At 44.4% G+C, this 19,941-nt stretch overlaps 1 protein-coding gene across 1 annotated transcript in view; it reads right to left on the bottom strand.

Annotated features, from left to right (window-relative positions):
• The window catches only part of gabra1 (gamma-aminobutyric acid type A receptor subunit alpha1), a 37,416-nt gene extending 34,522 nt beyond the window's left edge, over positions 1-2,894 (bottom strand). Inside the window, exons 1-2 of the mRNA XM_080780292.1 lie at positions 2,809-2,894; positions 91-205 (exon numbers count right to left, since the gene is read on the bottom strand). Coding sequence (XP_080636418.1) covers positions 91-170 — 80 coding nt within the window. The 5' untranslated portion in view covers positions 171-205; positions 2,809-2,894. The remainder of the gene's footprint in view (positions 1-90; positions 206-2,808) is intronic.
• Positions 2,895-19,941: the final 17,047 nt, after the last annotated feature.

Below are 19,941 nucleotides of genomic sequence, written 5' to 3'. Positions count from 1 at the left end.
CCATTCATACACTGTTAGAGTTAAATGAACACTTGAGTTTTTACTGTGTGCTATACAGCTGTATTTCACAGTTTTAAAGTTTGCTCTTACCTTTTGCCACCAAGTACGATGTTGGCTGCCAGCAAGCAGGCCCCCAAACACAGCGAGACCACCCCGGCCCGTCCACACATGGTTGCACTACGAGGACCTTTCACTGCTGGAGGTTCTAAAGAGAGGGAACAAACGGAAACACTCTGAATTTTATGCTATAGTGTTGGAAAGAAAATAAACTTTACACCACCATGACCCCAGAGCCTCCATTCAAGTTAAGCATCATATGCAATAAGAACAGATGGTAACATGGAGGAGCAAGCTATATATATATATGTAGGTCTTACACTGCAAAATCCAGGGTTTTTATACTCTCAGGATTTTAACATCCAGGATTTTGCCTTGTTGATCTGGCTGCTGGATATGTGGGATTCTTTTTGGGTTCCCATATACATTACATGTATTCCCAAGAACCTAGATCTACTGCAAGGCTCATGAATCAAAGCAAATGGCCCTGCCATGCACAAGCACTGTAGCTGGGCTATCGCATGTCACCTGAAACAAACATGCAGCAGTCAAAACCTTCACATCATGTTTCATTTTGAATGATGTGTTGAGCCTATATACCCAACACCGAGGGAAGAACTGAGCATTTACACCGAACACAGGGGCTGTATCCTCCGCCAGATACGTTATATCCGACTGCTGCAAAAGGGGGCTATATACGGTATATGTAAGTAGAAGGTTTTAGATTGCAGAAAGGCATCCTGCATCATGCTGTGCACACAACGATATCTTATGTGGATGCAAAGTGTGAAGAAATGACAAGGAATCACAGCATCGACTGCACAAGACCGAGCATATAAGCTTGTAGCACCTGTATACAGTATATAGGCTTCACTCAGCCTGCAAAACACGACAGTAGGCTACCGCAATATCAAGACAAATCCCCTTAAATGAGAGTGTCCGCGTCCTCCTCAATCACTATACGCTATAATAGGCATGAGCACAAAGTATATATAGGCAATTTACTGCGCTATAGTGCAGCACAGGACACGGAACAAACATGTTAACCCGAATTCGGTGTCCATTTTTCATTCATGCAATCGAGCCGAAATAATTATACTTGTGAACAGCAATCGAAAAACACTATTTCGTTAAAGACTGTATCAAGCAGAAACATACCCTGTGTTGTAGAAATAAAAATAAAAATACGTCGCCTACTACTTGCTCGTGTTCTTCCAAGGTGCACTGTAACACGGCCGGGAGTCGAAGGGCATGCGATGCTCTATTAAATATTCCGTTTAGTTGACAGGGTTTTGATGGAGTGGAGACGACGACGAGATACACGAGAGCAAAATCCCGCAAAAGCCCCCAGGCACACTTTCTAAAACCATTCCGTGGCTCCCGTTCCCCATCCGACAGGCTGCGTATACAGCCTATACGGTTATCTTGAGTCTTGAGAGAAATATTTAGCATGCAACTGGCATCCCTGCTGCTATAGCCTATACTGCAAGGCTGCTAAAGCAAGCATGCATGCACGCACGCACGGCGCATCAATCCGTGTGTGGCGACTAGTAATTAAAAACCGAAATGTGCGATGCCGCTGTTTTTATTCCCGAGCGCCGTCCGTGGTGCTGAAATCCAGCTGCCTCGGATGACACGCATTCAGTGGCTCTCGCTTTGGTCACGAATTGGCCTCTCAGGGTTTTTTATTCGCCACCGTAAAAGTCCGCGCTCTCCCAATGAAACTACTGACCTGTTCTATACCAGTGTTGCACGACAACTAAGTAGCCTCCCCCTTCTAAATTCAACTGCTGTCCTCTCTCTCTCTCTCTCTCTCTCTCTCTCTCTCTCTCTCTCTCTCACACACACACACACACTCTCTCTTTCTATCTATGTCTCTCTCTCTCTCCCTCTTAGTCTCTTACCCAAATAAAAGGACATTTGAGGGAAAAAAGGAGAAAAGAAAAACAACGACAAATCACTTACGCGGCTGGCAGATGAGTCTGCTATATTCGGCGTCGACTCCCTATGTCCCCCAAACTTTTGTGAATACCTTTTTTCTATATAGCGGTATTTTAACGGGAGAAAACAAATCTTCTATGATCTCAGATCTGACGATTTTTTTGGTTTGAGGCTTGGTAAAAGCGCGGCTGCTGACGGTGCTGAGTATGCGCAGGTCTCGCGCACTGTTCATTGGTGGTTGTGTGGCGAGTTGAACTCTGTCTGTCGCCAACGAAATTGCTCCCATATAATAAATAAACCGGCAAATTGAGTATAAATACGAACGATCTGCAGACCAAAATAGATAGGCTCCACACCACACACACACACCACACAGCGGTCCGGGGTCCAAGTTAAAGTGATGGAAGCCCGCGGTGAATTATATTATTTCAGAATGGAAGGTACCGTGGCACCAATCTCTCATCTGAAAGACCAATCCGCCCATTTTATATGCAGCACAATTTAACTTCCACTGCTGTCGCTCTAATCTCTTTTCAGTGGCTGCAAAATCAAATCCTCTTACATTTTCAACCCGGATCCCTTGTTTTCCCCTCTCTGTCACTCTCTCTTTCTCCCCATACTACTGTAGTACGACGATTTCCATCGAGAGAGAGGGGAAGAGAAAAATAAAATACAGTACAAAATAAGCATGTAATATTTTGTTAAGAATGACCCTCATGGAACGACTTACAGTACGACCCAAAACTAAAAATTACGAAGCGAATAAATATAGACATATACACATATATATATATAGCCTAGCCTACTTACTGATGATGATAAAACACAATGATCGGATTCAGTGCTCGCAAGGATAAGAAGACTCTTCAGGATGTTAGACATTCATGTTGTCTCCCCAGATTGCCTTGATGAGATCAGCCCCCCCCCCCCTCCCTAAAAAATAGAAGAACAAGGGAAAAAAAATAGTCCCCTTGAATCACTCACCGTCTCCTAAAAGCCCACGTCTCTCATGGAGACAACAGGAGTGTAGCAATGTTTACAGCCCAATATTCTGCTGCTATAGCGAGCCGCGACACTCCACACTGAGCACGGAGCCGCGAGCAGCGCTGCGCTTTGTGCATCTGTTAAAAAAAAGGAGAAGAAAAAAAAAAAAAAAAAAAAGGAAAGAAAAAGAAGAAGCCTGATGATACCAAGCTATATTTATTTGTAGTCATCTGCGCATTTCGAGTGAAACTACAAATCAGGGGACATTTTCATCACCATGGTGGAGTCGGTGGACTTATAGCCTATAAGACTTAGACTAACGAGTTCCGATTTTATGGGTATAGTTTTATTAAAACAGCCCTAAGCTATAATGTATTATCGTAAAATCATGACATATTCCAATAGTTGATTCTGGTATATTTTGGGGGGCAAATATAACACTTTGACATGTAGTCTGCATTGCGATGTGTGTGATACACACACACACACACACACACACACACACACACACACACACACACACACACACACACACACATCGCAATGCAGACTATACATGTGTGTGTGCGTGTGCGTGTTTGAAATTGTGCATGTGCGCGATTATAGTTGAGGCATGCACGTCATGGACTTATAATGCGACGGCATTCAATGATCTCTCTCTCTTTCTCTCTCTCTCTCTCTCTCTCTCTCTCTCTCTCTCTCTCTCTCTGTCTCTTTCTATAGCTCTCTCTCATTCGCTCGTTCTGCACTCTGCTCAACGCTCGCATGTCGCCCGTTAAGCACAATTTATACTCCATTGCACGAAGGTGTCGCCTGCCGAAAATAACCACGCGTTGACGGGTGTCACGGGTTGTCATCATGAACATCACTTCAGGAAGCGACACCGTCTTATACGGAGCATGAAGGCTTTAACCTGATGCTGCATACATGTGGCACGCACGCTACCAAGCGCGCACGCGCGCGCACACACACACACACACACACACACACACACACGCACGGCTTCCGCGCTCAGGGCGTACAGTCAGAGCATGCATATTGGTGCTAATATAATAAATATATCCATTGCATTTCAGAGCATGTTTCTCTGACCGAGTTCCAGACGCTGTGATATGCCCCCGTGCTCGCTTTGCGTGAGTGTATGCGCGGGCACGTGTTGCCATATAGCCTACGTAATGAACACGTGCTCGCGCGTGTGTTTGTTGGGCGCGTGAGTGACGCACATAATAGCGTGGAGGGGACTGCCACTATACTCTCTATAATCTCTCTCCGGACGTTCAATTAACCACTTCTTTGCACCCTCTAATCTTAAACAAGCTGGAGTTGTATCTGTATACAACCCCCCCCCCCCCCCCCCCCGCCCATAAGAGGGGCGATCTACAAACTTACAACTTACTAGATCGGCTATTTTTCTTTTTTTGGGGCGCATGTTCTCCCCCATGCAGAATAGAGATGCATGCTGCTGCATGGGGTTAACCGGTTAAATAACGCCGCACGGCGTTTCCCATTCGCCGCGGAAGGAAATTCTTCTTCAGCACCGTGGACAGCTCCCATGGGAGAAACCGCAGGCGATCAATCAAAGCTCCGTTCAAACAAAGGGGAGGACACGCCGGCGTCTCCGCCCCCCCCTGTCCCCCCCGTCCCCCCCTCCGGGTCTCACTGCTCCGTATAGTCTGCTGATAGGGACGGATAGTGCAGGAAGTATGTGTGGTAATTTGGAGAGGTGTGCGCATGCAGGCACGGCTAAAAGGAGAGAGATGGATGACGGTAATTTACGTGAGGGATGTGCCGGTTATGGGTAAATAATCACTCCCCGCGAAGTGTGCTTTTGAATTTTAAAATAATATGCGGACGCTGCTTTTGTGCGTTATTGACATTGTCAATAAACGGACCGACCGGGGACCGCGCGGTCGTGTGTGTGTGCGCGCGCGTGCGTGGTAGGCTATAGTGGAAATATACCGGTATATGCAGTTGTATAATACCGTAATACCCTATGAAACAATTAAAGCTGCATGGTAGTAGTGCACGAGGCTATAGATAAAGTGGCCAAATCACATACACGAGGCCGTGTGTGTGTGTGTGTGTGTGTGTGTGTGTGTGTGTGTGTGTGTGTTCGTGCGTGCGCATGCTTTCGTATTGGGGTTGATGCCATCAACTTGATGGAACTGTGTTTATACAATAGTGTGTGTGAGACGAGCGTGCATGATTCAAAGTGTCTGCCTATATGAATGGAGCATAATATAGACCAGCTACTGTATATAATAAACGTCATCTCCCTGACAGGGACAAAGGGACTCCCCTATATGTATCATTTTGCTCTTCGCAAAGTGCATCGCGATGATTCCATTATTATTATTATTATTTTGTATCCCACACACGTGTTTGACATTTTGGTTGGCATTCTTGGACAATGTGGTCCGATGTGGTCTCGGTGTTGAGTCCGTGTCCATGACTCCACCATGCAGGGTGCTGGGGCTGTTTAGCATTCAGACAGCTCTGCAGCAGCAGCAGCAGTGTAGCTCCCACTCGTTGGCACATTAGCAGCGACTGGCCTCCATCAGTCTTTGTGAGGAATAAATCAGGCTTTTCTAAAAGACAACAGGGGGCTTCCCTTTTGGAGCGGCACTGCTCACTGCAATCAGCCCTCAGCTGGCATCTCTGACTCATTGTTCCAGGCCAAGTCCAGTCACGCACGCACACACGCACGCGCACGCACGCACAGTAGCCTATACACGCAAACTCAAAGCAAATTATTTTAACAGACTTTGTATTGTACTGTACTCTCCTGCATGTGCTTGTCTTTGCAAACCAAAGTATTCAATCAATCAATCAATCAATCAATCAATCAGTCAGTCAGTCAGTCAATCAGTAAATCAGTGAGAGCGAGCTCACTGTATAATATTCCTGTTCAAACGTGAACATACACATGTGCATACACACAGAGCAAATAGTCTGTATGCACACTGTGGCTGTGTGTGGCATGCAAAGCCTATGAGCTTGTATACGCACGCACGCACGTACGCACGCACGCACACACACAGCGCAGGAAATCACTGCACAATAAACGGAATCTAGCGCTGTATAATGCCTAATAATAAGACAATGCAGCAGCAGACCTACAAGCTCTCAACGCATTGAGACACCGTCATGCGACGATGCATAAACCAGGCTTAAAAAGCCTGCACTATACACGACCGATTGATCTCTCCACCACACTCGAATTATTCATGATTGCCTACAAAATGCTATGAATTATGAACAGCCTATACATTCCCTACAACATGCATATGGAATTAAAAGATGCCTGCACTGCTTCACGTGGAACACGCAGGACAGATAGACTGTGTGGACCTGAGGCGGAGATATAGTTCTCTGCTGCTTCCTGTGTTGTTGACACCCAAAGTTAAAGGTTAGACCAATACATCCCTGCCTCGTGGCTATAAAACACAGCGCTCATTGATTCCTTGTATAACAAGAAGACACACTCTGGAGTGTGGACCACTTTGTCATACTCTCGTGTGTGTGTGTGTGTGTGTGTGTGTGTGTGTGTGTGTGTGTGTGTGTGTGTGTGTGTGTGTGTGTGTGTGCGTGCGTGCGTTGGCCAGTAACAAGGAGTTTAGGAGTTGCCATACCACTACAGAGACACAGATTGTCCTCCCCACACATGACTTTATTCGTTTATTTGGACAGGACAGTGCATATTAATGAACAGCATGATATAATGTAAATATAACAGATTTAGCGAGAATGCTTTTCTTCATCCGTATAGTCCCCATCCTATATAATTCAAATGGCCTATAGTGGGCGGGAGGGTGGGCAGATGGTGGACGTCACAAACATTTCAGTTAAGCACGTCAAAACATGCAGACATGCGAGGCGCACCGTTTCCCCATGAGGCCTCCCATCCACACCAAACACTGTTCAGTGGCCATCAGAATAGTCATACCCGGGGCCACGTGTGGGGCCCCCCCCCCCGGGGGCTACTGTTATACCCCGTCGCTCCAAGCCGCACCAAACTTGGCACAAACACTGTTCAAGGGTCTGCCACGAAAAAAAAGTCACATCCCAAAAAACTAAATTGCACACATAATGGGCCTGCACGACAGTATAGTGTTTAACACTTCAAATGGCCATAACTCTGTGACCATTGCTATATGATTCGACACTATAACTCTGGGGGAGACCGGGTTCGAACTGCGGCAACCTTGCGGTTAACATCCAGCCACTCTACCCCTGAGTCACCGCCACCATCCCATTAAAACTCCTATAAACTCCACAGTGGACCGGTACTTTATATTGATCATGGATTACTTTCCTGCCATTATGTGGCTGATAAGTAATTGATATTTGAGAGTGTAAAGAGAGTGGAGGGATGGTTTGCAACACAGTTCTCCAGTCTGATTGGATATATACCAGTTCATGTTAGGTGGACAGACAGTGGTCTGATTGGGTACCAGTTCATGTTAGGTGGACAGACAGTGGTCTGATTGGATATACCAGTTCATGTTAGGTGGACAGACAGTGGTCTGATTGGATACCAGTTCATGTTAGGTGGACAGACAGTGGTCTGATTGGGTACCAGTTCATGTTAGGTGGACAGACAGTGGTCTGATTGGGTACCAGTTCATGTTAGGTGGACAGACGGTGGTCTGATTGGGTACCAGTTCATGTTAGGTGGACAGACAGTGGTCTGATTGGGTACCAGTTCATGTTAGGTGGACAGACAGTGGTCTGATTGGGTATACCAGTTCATGTTAGGTGGACAGACAGTGGTCTGATTGGGTATACCAGTTCATGTTAGGTGGACAGACAGTGGTCTGATTGGGTACCAGTTCATGTTAGGTGGACAGACAGTGGTCTGATTGGGTACCAGTTCATGTTAGGTGGACAGACAGTGGTCTGATTGGGTACCAGTTCATGTTAGGTGGACAGACAGTGGTCTGATTGGGTACCAGTTCATGTTAGGTGGACAGACAGTGGTCTGATTGGGTACCAGTTCATGTTAGGTGGACAGACAGTGGTCTGATTGGGTACCAGTTCATGTTAGGTGGACAGACAGTGGTCTGATTGGGTACCAGTTCATGTTAGGTGGACAGACAGTGGTCTGATTGGGTACCAGTTCATGTTAGGTGCATAACCTGGTTGAGCCAATAACAGCAAGGCATTCCAACTTCCATTTATTTGTAATGGAATAATGAGCTGCCTTTTTGTCCTTCTTCAATACAACCCACAAGCGTCTGAACATGAGACGAACACGAGAAGAAACGCCAGCGCCAGCTCCATTGAAAAGCATCAGTATACACACAGTAGATCGTGTGCCTTTGTGAACATGAGAGGAGGAGAGCCAATAGTTATTTTTGTATTTGTTGGTTTTTCCTGCAGTGTTTCTGCATATGGAACGGAACGACTTCAGTGCTCCTGCAGTCTGCCCCGAATGGATGAGACTAGTGTCTGTGACTTCATCCCATGATGCTCATAAATCTCTCTCTCCCCTTCTCTCTTGCTCCCTCTCTCGGTTTCAGTCCTCCTAACACTCTCTCTCTCTCTCTCTCTAGCTCTCTTTCTCTCTCTCACTCACTCACTCACTCACTCACTCACTCACTCACTCACACTCACACCCACACTCACACTCACACTCGCACACGCACACAGACAATACACCCCCTCTCTCTCTCTCTCTTTCTCTCTTCGTGGCACATAAACATAAGCGCTCATAAGTCCTGGCTGTGTGTCACACACACACACACACACAGAGACAGTGGCGCTTCACCCGGGCCGACAGGGGAGGGGGCTTTTGAGGCATGAGGCCGTGGCGGCGTGCTCTCAGTTGTCAGTTTACATAACACCGATTATGACCCGGAGATTTAACCGACCAACGAGGAACAGTTTAGTTTGGCCCGGCCCCCACAGTCTCACTGACCATCTGTTCCCGAGTCAATCATTTTTCCCGTGGACAACTCGAGCCACATGGTTCTTCTGCCGCGTGCTCGCTCCCACCCATTGCCCTACTCACCCCCCCCCCCAAAAAAAAGAATGTCTTACCTCCGTCCTTGTGTCCATCACATTGTTATTGGGGGTTTGACATCTGCATTCCACATGTTTCAGATTTTTGTAGTGTGCATGGTTGCCATTGGCAACTGGCTTCTAAAATGTATGGGAGGGGGGGGGGGGGGGGCCCGTTTGACAAAAATGGCTAAAATCGTGACTGCGTCAATCGACCCCAAATTGGAATGGCACATTGAGTGGCCTCTACGGAATGCAGTGTGAGACGTGTTTAGGCGTTGACCCGTAGGGGTCAGAATCACAGACCCATCATCACCATATTCGATACACACAATCTTGTCGTGGGACAATGAGCATCGAATGGCTTTCAAACTTGTATTTTATTTAATGGGATCAACCTATATTTTCCACTTTTTTCTGCTGTAGAAACTCACACTTCTCCACATTTCTCAAAAATGTCTATACAGCAGCTATTTTTGCATTATTTCGAATGACAGTTTAGACCAGAGCTTAGCTTGTTTTTATCATGCTATATGTTTTGTACCACACAACTCGTGTGATATATGGTAAACCTGACGCCATGCTGTTCATATCGACACACTGTAGAACGACACATATAGAAACATCACAATCAACTTTATTGTCACAGCATCACAGATTGACAGGTGTAAAACAGCGGGTGAACTTTGTTTTTGTGCAAGCTCCGTCGTTTTTGTTATTTCCGAGAAAGAGAAAGGGAAGAAGAAGGGGTTTGGGGCGCAAAACAAACAAAACATTATCTACGCAAAATGGTACCGAATATCTATCCGGTGCTTTAACCCATTCTGACCTGAGATCAGATTAAAAAGATGTCTTCTACATCCTGACAGTTTTCTGAAAAAGCTTCAGATAGATGTTTCTATGTCAGTTGTTCTTAAGTACCGTATTCTGCCAAATATAAGACGTTTTCTTTTAGGATATTTCCATTGGAGACAAAACATAGTCTTATATGTTCAGACCACTAGGGTATACCTGATGTGAGACATAAAGGTGCGTGAGCGCATACATAGCAGACTGAAAAAAGAAAATAACACGACGAAGTTGAGGAACTAACGCGGAAGCCGCCGGCACCCTCCATTTGGCACTCCCATGGTGTGCCTTTTAACTTGGATTACTCATCTGTAAACAAGCACATGCTCTGAGAACAGGATTACAGAGGCAGCATGACATTTTTTTCTTAAGTTTATTAGGCATACATGTATATATATATATATGTGCTCGCACAAAAAGCCACATGCCAAGACTGGAAGGTATGTGAGTCATAACTGATACAGAAGTAAGAAGACAAGAATAGATAGATCAGGAAGCATGACATTCTAGTAAGCAGGTGACATAGTTTTGACTTCAACTGTGACATCCTTTATATACATGGGCCAACATGGCGGTGTCTTCATAAAGTAGAGCACATGGTGTCATGTATATACTGTAATACCTTTACAGTATGATCAGAGTAAGTATAGCTGTAAGAACATTTGCAGATACTGGCATATTATAACAGTTACTGATCAAAGTGTAATTCTGAATAAAGGCATGAGTCATAATCGACGAGAACCATATTGTCTGGTAGGTTTCTTATACTCCAAGGTAGGTTTAGCCCATTTTTGAATCACCTAGGTTATACAGAACTGGATATTACTGCCATGCAGCCATTTTCCAAAGCATATAAGGTGATTAAATGTGTTTGTTTTTCTTTAAACTTGGTAGATAGTTTTAGTTACTGTGTATACTTCAACACAGTGAACGTTCTTGCATGGTTATTGCATTTAACCATGCACTTACTGTTAGCCCTATTTTGACCTGCATTTTAAAAGTGTGGACTGATTTGAAAAATACTCCACTCCCAGCCCGGGAGTAAAGGTTATTTTAAAATGAACTGTTTTTTTGTCAATGTTTGACATTATTATGTTTCGCAAGTATGGTAATGGCAATCTAAATGAACACGAAGATGATGGAAAAATAGACCAATTATCGCCTATCACTGGTCTCCTGTAGGCTTAAGTAGATACGGCCAAAGCTGTGAAAACTGAACAGATCAGACACAATGACCCTTTCACTGTCTTTTAAGAACCAGATTAAAACTATACTGTACGTATATATAGTGTTATGTTCAAGAAAGTAGTAGCATTTACCCCAGCCTTTCTGCCAGAAAGCCTCTTTATCTCTCCTGGTCGATGCAGTATATATCGTCCTGCTTCCAAGAAATGTGTATGAATTATGAGGAGTAAACAGCTACTGACAGTGACTGTAGACCCCAATTAGCAGTGACTCCAGACACATTTTCAAATATGTATTTCTTCCAATAACAACCCGTCCTCATGTACACCTCTTCTCTCCACACTGTCCTCGTGATGTGCTGTTTTCCTGTCGTTATTTTTTTGTGCGTGACTTAGTTGTATGATAAAATCTAAATTGGCCCTCGCAGCAGTGCTTTGGCAGATTATTTCACCCAGAGCCTGTTACAATGCGGCAGGCACTGGTTCATATATCTGTCATATCAGTGGTTCCCAAACTTTTCCATGTCAAGGACCCCCAAATTGACACCAATTAGCCCGCGGATCCCCATTTGAAAAGATATGCTGCAGGGACCCCCATGAGAGAAGATTATGACGGCTCTAGCAGTGATTCTCAACCCGTTCAATTTCAAACACCCCCAGTTTGACCTGCATTAGTCTACGGACCCCCATGTGATGGCATTTCCATCTCTGGGACCCCCTGGAACTCCCTCAAGGACCCCTGGGAACCACCGGTGTTGAGGGCAAAAAGGAGCAGACCACATTATATAGAGCCCGGGGGGATGCGGTCAACTCCATTTAATAGGGGTTTAAGTGGTTATGGATGCAACAACAGGACATAATGGCGATCGATGGATATGCTGGCTGTTGTGGGAGCCTGTGATATTTTAGTTAGGAAACGGCAGACTTACACTGCGCTGCACTGGGACCATTTCCGAGCTCATTTCTCTTGCATGACAATCAAACTGATCCCAAAATAACGAGGCTAGATTGAGGTAAACAGTGTGAAGAAAGGGAAATATGAGAGAGAGAGAGAGAGAGAGAGAGAGAGAGAGAGAGTAAAGGAGATGTTCTGTGGTTGTTGGCACAAGATAATGAAACACTGAGAAGGTGACATTATCAACATGTGGGTTGAGGGATTCAGCGAGAGTGTCACTGCCACTATTTCTGGAGTTGTGTCTGTGTGTGTGCGTGCGTGCGTGTGCTCACACCCTCATTATAGCCCATCATTCAGTGTGCCAGTGTGAATATGGAGTCTAAAGTTGTTGTTAAGTTTTCCTCCCCATGCAGAGAATGCTTTCCCATTAGCAGATGGCCATGAAAGTGTGCCTCCGCGCTACAACAAACCAAATGGAGACAGGAGGTGTCTCTCACACACACTCTCACTCTCACTCACACACACACACACGCACACGCACACGCACACACAGTGACAGGCCTGTAAAACGTGGTAAATCTTACTATTGGGCTTTTATTCCATGCAGTATACTGGTAGTTTATGGGTCATATTCTTCTACCACATGGCAAATTAAACATTAATGCATGCAGAGCAGACACATTTTGTAGGGGGCGCTATTGAGCCACGCCCTTTTTTGAGACTATTAGAATACATAATTTCTCAAAGTTTTTCGCCACTTATTTGCAGTTTTTTGAGTACGTTTGAAAATGAAAAATGCTTTCATTTGTGCAAAGAACACTCTGTGCAATTTCAATAGGGCTTTGCACTGGTGCAGTGCTTCTGGCCTAATCATTTTATATTAAAGTTTGAAATCTTTGACATGACCAAACCTGCGTACCGAAGATGTTACTGGTGGGCAGCTCTCTGAACCGTTCACAGGTTGAAATGGTACATCTTCTCTTAATGAGCATTAGTGAGGCCCAATAATATGAAGATTGGTTGGAAATGTGAGAAGTGGTCCTTGGAATGAATTCATATATTTTGTATGTTCTAATTAGGTTTGAGTGTGGTGTTAAGCCCAAACCACACCAAAGGGTCAAGGTTGTTTATTAGTGTCCCCGAAGGGCAAAAGGTTGTACAGCAGGTCATAAGGCTTGAAACACACATACATACATCAATCAGACCAAAGTTATTGCTGCTGGTCGCAAGCGTGCACTGCGCCCGGCCTTCTTGCATCTTCAGAAAATAAAAGAAAAAAGGATAGGGCGGTGGGGGGAGGCAGAGTTTGGGTGGGGGGTATTGCCAGAGAGGGAGGGGGGAGGGGGAAACGGAGACATCACACCACATTACAATTTTAGTTGTACTGTGCAGGCGCAGAATGTACTTGGGTGGGGGGCAGGGCGGGTTGTAGGTCTGGGCAGCAATAAAAAAAAACACTACTCTCACGCCACCCTTCAGGATTGGAGGGGCTGCGTGAGCGCGGAGAGGGGATTTAAGGTCAAGACTGTTTTTAAGGTCAACCACACCAACAATGCAACTCATTGAGTTGGTAAAATGGTTGACCTTAAATCGTTTTTGTCCCAAGGAGTCCCTATACCGGTGTGTTTGGGCTTAAGAGATACAGTATATTTAGTTTTAAATGGATTGTTCTTGTCATAATTATGGAAGGATAGATTTCAACTTTTCAGGGACAATATCAGTGTCTTAAAATGAGTTTATACGGTGTCACATGACTGATTGATTATTTTTAGTAGTGACATATGGTTTAGTGTTAACTACTCTAGTACTGTACTGAAGTACACTTTTGTATGTATTACTTTACTGAAGTCTTTCCAGTTGTCAGTACTTTTTACTTTTATACTCCAGTACTCCACTACAACTCAGAGGCAAAGATTGTACTTTTGCTCTACTACAATTATTTGAAAACTTTAGTTACTTAGATTTTGATTATTATTAGGTCTACAAAACATACATTACCCACTTCAGCCCTATTTATATTTCGGCCAATTAAAATTAGCCGGTCTACAAACGACGCACTGTAAGCTTATAGATCTGCTATTTTTAAAAGATTTATCATTTGACATTTAAAACATTCTGCATAATGTGTATTTTCAACTTTTAGTACTCTCTGTACATTCAGATACAGATACAGATACAGTATCAATGCTGTATACGTTTAGAATTGAAAGAATTTGAGTCGTTTTTTATTTCCACCACTGGAGATGGGAAATGTGGGGAAACGCCTGAGACCTGTCAGCGCCAGCTCAGATCCAGTTCCATTTATCTGGTCTGTCTGCCGCATGACCGTATACTGCAGACGAAAGGTTAATGGAGAACCTCAGCGCGAGGGAGGGGGTCGCTATGGATCTCGGCCAAACACGGGACGTGTTCCCACATCCTCCCTCTGCATTTGTCTCTGACGGATCATCCGCTCACATTAGTGGAGCCTAATTTATGTGTTGTCGCGCGGCGGTGTGTGCCACTCGGCGTGAATACCGTAACTGATTTAGGACCTATAAATGTGATGGGTCTCTTTTATGTCCGGCGGTTATGGGCCTGGCGAGCGGCACCACCAGGCCTTAACGGTGATGCATCGAATTAGATTCAAGTCAGGACCATAGACTGTGAGACAGATATGGTACGGAAGGGAACGGTGACGTCGTCCATTTGTTCTGAAGGGCCCATTTGGACGCCCACTGTTTTTGGGTGAATTCAAATCCACCATGTTGGAGTTTTCGGTCCCAACAAGCAACCGGAAACGAATGCTATATTGAGTGGAAGGGCAGCGAGGGTGGATCTTCACTTAGTAGGGCCGGTAAAGAAGCCCTATAGAAGCATACCCTACTTTAAATTTTAAATTAATGGGACCATAATTTACAAAAATGCATGTCATGGTAAGTCAGAAAGCATGCACTATTTATGACGAATGATTACTAAGGTAATAAAATCAAGTGTAATGTCCGGCCAAATCAGACCCATATATACTGTAGGCCCACTAGGCCCTACAGTGTAGGGCATAGTATAGCAGTGGCACAGCAAGAGAATAAACAGCAATATATTCCTGCTTCCTCTTGTAGTGGTGGTGCACTTTTCAAACACAAACACTTCCTTATTGGCTTCATATACAGCGGAGCTTCCTTGCCGCCTGTGAATAAATCAACCATCCCCACGTGTACACTCGGGAGTCGGGAGAGCCTCTGTCACGACAGAACATTCCATCTGCTCTATGCTTGTACAATCCATGCCCTTCTCTTTGATAACTGGAAAATAAAAGGAGAACTCTTTGTTCTAAACCCTTGCTGTCATTTGTTCCCTCCATGCCGACACGGTGGAGTGTTTGACATTCATATTGCCGCCCGCTCCCAGACGCAGGTGTCACAGACGTCCCTCTTGAAAAGTGCACCAATACACTACAAGAGGAAGCAGAAATAAATTGCTGCTATTTTCTTGCTGTGAGTTGCTGCCATTCAGCTTGAGAGATAGATAAAGGAGCAGGAATGAGGACGAGAGAGGTAGAGGGTTGGACAAACAGTGAGTGAATGGAATAAGGAAACAGAAAGATGGGGGGAGAGAGAGAGAGAGATACTTAAAATGCTGCTGGTGTCATAGCAAGTGTGTCTGTCTGTCTCTGTGTGCGCCGCTTAGCTCATCACTGCCAAACAGGTGCAGGGCATTTTCAGGCTAATTTTGGCATGGTGTCAGTGAATGTAAACAGATTAAAATTGAGGTGAAAATGTTTCTCTTAGTTAGATGATAATAATTGAACATTTGCATGTAAAGTGGGAGAATACCACACAGTCATCGCTGCCAACACCCAGAAACTGTGAAAGCTATATAGGGAAGGAAGTCACGAAGGAGAGTAGCCGGCACTTTCTGAGGCGTCGAACGCGTCAATTACGTTGATTTGCAGACTGAATTAATATGAAGCATAAAGCCTAACATGGGGTCAACCACCTGCTTATTTCTAATTGGAATGAGGTGCAGCTGGCGCTTCTGACTCATACTGTATGTGTGACTGTGCCAGTATGATGTCAAATATGGTAACTTACTAACTTGCAAAGAAGATTGCTTAGCCTTTTGATTTAAATATAGTCTCATTGAATGCTTTTGCACTGCATGTCTGTCTGTCTGTCTGTCTGTCTGTCTGTCTGTCTGTCTGTCTGTCTGTCTGTCTGTCTGTCTGTCTGTCTGTCTGTCTGTCTGTCTGTCTGTCTGTCTGTCTGTCTCTCTCTCTCTGCATGTGCACACAATGAGATATCTCTCTCTCTCTCTCTCGGTCTGTCCTCTTTCAGCATTACTTTTCAGTTTTATGTACATTTGTCTGCATGTCAGCTTGTGCTACCCTAAAGTTGTTTGTCACTTGTTGTCCGTCAATGTAGTTATTCTCGCATGGACATTCTACTCCTCATTCCAGGCCCACTGTTGTGCACACACTGTGACACACATGAACGTCAGTAATCTAATGTCCATGACACCAGCATCAATCTTCATCAAACTGCTGACCTTGGATGTGACCGATGAAGCATGGACCTAAAGACCTAACTCAAAGCCCTGCCAGACACTCTCTCCATTCCCCCTGAGGTGTTTGTGTGTGTGTGTGTGTGTGTGCGCGCGCGCGCGTGCGTGCGTAAGTGTCTCATGAATACAAGCGGGAGACCTCAAAAGCTTCAGCATGACAGAAAATAAGCACAATGCACCTTTGCATTGACTCAAGGTATTTCTTATTCCTGTGTGAGAGAGAACAATAATACTGGCAAATATTGAAACGAATCAATGAATGGGTCAATGACTCTTATTTTCAAGACTGAATACAAGGAACATCTGTGGCTGCACTTTTAGTTTCAGCTCAATGCTGTCTTCATCCATAGAGAATTTGTAAAGAGCAACTGCACCTGTGACCTGTCCCATATTCAAAGTAAAAGTACAAAAGTATCTGCATCAAAATGTACTAAAGTACTACAAGTAAAGAATAAGATACTCATATTGCAGAATATTGCAGTTCAAAATGTGTACAAAATATTTGAAAATAGCAGATCTACAAGCTCACAATGTGTCGCGATGCGACCCATTGTGAGCTTGTAGATCGGCTATTTACAAACGGCTGAAATATATATATATATATATATATGGCTGAAGTGGTTAATGTATGTTTTCTATTCAAAATTAAAATCTCCAAAGTAACTATAGTAACTAAAGTTTTTAAATAATTGTAGTGGAGTAAAAGTACCATATTTGGCTCTGAGATGTAGTGGAGTAGAAGTAAAAGTATTGGAAATTAGAAATACTCAAGTAAAGTACAATTTAAAAGTACAGTACTTAGCAAGTAAAGGTGGTTGCACACTGGGCACGTTTTTTTCGGTAAAAACCGACGGTAAAAACACAGCAAAAAATCCGGAAACGCGCCCAGTGTGCAGGGACCTTTAATGTACTCTGTTACTTTCCACCTCTGCCTCTTATACCTCCCCTATACCTCTCTGTAGCGACGTAGTTGAGCATGATTGATGAGAAGCGCTGGACCAATCTGGTGAGGGAGAGGTGACCAGTGAAGCCATTATACAGAGGTGATAGTGTGTGTGTGTGTGTGTGATGGTACAGTGGTTGTGGTGGTAAATGGTTATATATAAACACGTGTAGTATAGTGGCTATAGGCTCTGCAAATGCTCCTGTTGACAAGCGGGTAGATACAATAGTCTAAAAATATATTAGACTAGAATAGACACTACATCGGGAGGTGAAGCGGCGAACAGTCGACGCCAGCGTCCTCACTTCCCACATTCACACACCAATGCTCACACCGACCAACTCATTGGATGCAATGTATGGGGTTCAATGTCTTGCCCAAGGACACTTTGACATGTGGACAGGAGGAGGAGCCGGGATTCGAACCGCCGACCCAGGGATCATTGGACGACCTGCTCTACCTCCTGAGCCACAGCTGCCCATACACACACATGCATGATGTCACAGGGGGTGGAATAGACATACCGGTATACACACAAAGCCACATGTAGTAGCGGATATACAGTAAAGCTCAAAAACTAATCTTGTAAACTACTGGCTGGATTGTGATGGAATTCGCCGTGCATCTTTATCGTCCTCAGACACAGTGATTTTGGTGATCCCATGCCCATGACCTTTCATCTATAGCTCCCCCTTTAGGCCAAAAATGTCAAATTGCACACAAGATATTCATGATCTAATGTGCAGATGTGCCTTTGAAAGGTTTTGATTGCATTCATGCTCCCAGTCCAGCCAGCAGTGAGAACCTTATCTGTTGGGAGACCCTTCGGCCAACATTCCCAGTTGTGTGTTAACCCATTTTGGTGTTAGCATTATGTTGTGCTTTAGCTATTGAAAAATAGCAGATCTACAAGCTCATAGCGCGCCACCGAGTGGCGCGCTACGAGCTTGTAGGTCTGCTATTTTTGAAAAATCGAAGAACGACTGACATAGAAACATAGCTTTTTGAGTGGTGCAACCACTCCTACAACCAGCAATGTCCGTGTACGTACCTGTGTGTGCACATGAGCCTGAGTATGTTACTAATTTATACCAGTAGGGGGCGCCAGAAACAGAGGGAGGGGTAGTGCTGTGTCTCTAATGAGAGAGAGAGAGAGAGAGAGGGGGGGGGGGGAGGAATTGCACCACTCAGTTCACACGTGTGTGATTTTTTTTAGAAAACTGTCAGGATGTAGAAGACATTTTTAGAATCTGATCTCAGGTCAGAATGGAAAACTGTCAGGATGTAGAAGACATTTTTAGAATCTGATCTCAGGTCAGAATGGAAAACTGTCAGGATGTAGAAGACATTTTTAGAATCTGATCTCAGGTCAGAATGGAAAACTGTCAGGATGTAGAAGACATTTTTTAGAATCTGATCTCAGAATGGGTTAAGGAGCAGCACAGCCTTCCAGTGCTCTCGGCGTACAACACTTATTTTCCTCTTTCTTTTGTGCGTTAGTGTTACATACTTCACTTTCCTTCTGTGTTGCAATCCTTTATTCCCCTAGACCTATAAGGATTGTAATAGTTAGGTGCTTTAAGCTGAAACATTTTTTTTAAAATGTTTTTTTGTGGCTTTCGCATTTATTTTATATTTTTTTATAGAGGTGTAAATATACACCTCTATACAATGGGGAGAGAGATGGGGGAGTGACAACAAGGCTGTTGGGATCGGGAGTCGAACCCGCGGCACACTGCCAGACTTGATTATCAGCCAAGGTGCATCAATGGCACGTTTGACCCTCCTGGCTGTGTCAGATGTTTTCGACTTGACTTTGAATCGCTATACCACACCCATGTAAAGTCTGAGATGTTTCATCTAGCTCTAGGTGGGCCATGAATGCTTTGGGAATTTTCAAGTGGGCATCAATAAACAATCCTTCGAAGCACTCTGGACATGTTCCGTCGCTCAAAAAATGCTTTCTGTGTAAACAGCCCCCTAGGGTGCATCTGAATATATAGTCTGTTTGGCTTTGGAAGGTTCCTAAATGAGTTAAATGACCTGGAAGCAGCGTCCATGATAAGAGTTGGTTGAATTCTCTAAACGCTGAGCAAATTGCTGCTTCAATGCTTCCATTCTTATTTCCTTTGGCATGGGGTATACTGGAGCATCCTCTACAAAAGGAAAGATTTGCTGCCCCACCATTCCTTCATGATGTGCATTTTGGGCGTTTCTGAAATCAAACGATCACAAAAAAAGCTTAACCCATTTACACCTGAGGATCGACGATTCTACAAATGCCTTCTAAATCCTGGCACATTTTCTGAAAAACCTATGTTTTGTATGTCAGTGGTTCTCAAACATTTTCATGTCAAGGACCCCCAAAAATATATGTAATTGAAATCGCTATGAGCTTTTTGTCCCTAGCTGGCGATATTGTCAAGGAGGTGGCTCTGTATCTTTTACGATAGATAGTCATAGTTAGTCATAGTTTTTTGATACAATTTGTCTTGTTTTTGGCAAAAATGTTACTAATTCGGCGGCAGTAGCATCAGCGTTTTCTC

The sequence above is a fragment of the Protomyctophum bolini genome (genome assembly GCF_963924005.1).
Source record: "Protomyctophum bolini genome assembly, chromosome: 13".
Classification (NCBI taxonomy): Eukaryota; Metazoa; Chordata; class Actinopteri; order Myctophiformes; family Myctophidae; genus Protomyctophum; species Protomyctophum bolini.
Note: the sequence above shows the minus strand (reverse complement) of the source record. Positions and strands in the feature narration are given on the sequence as shown.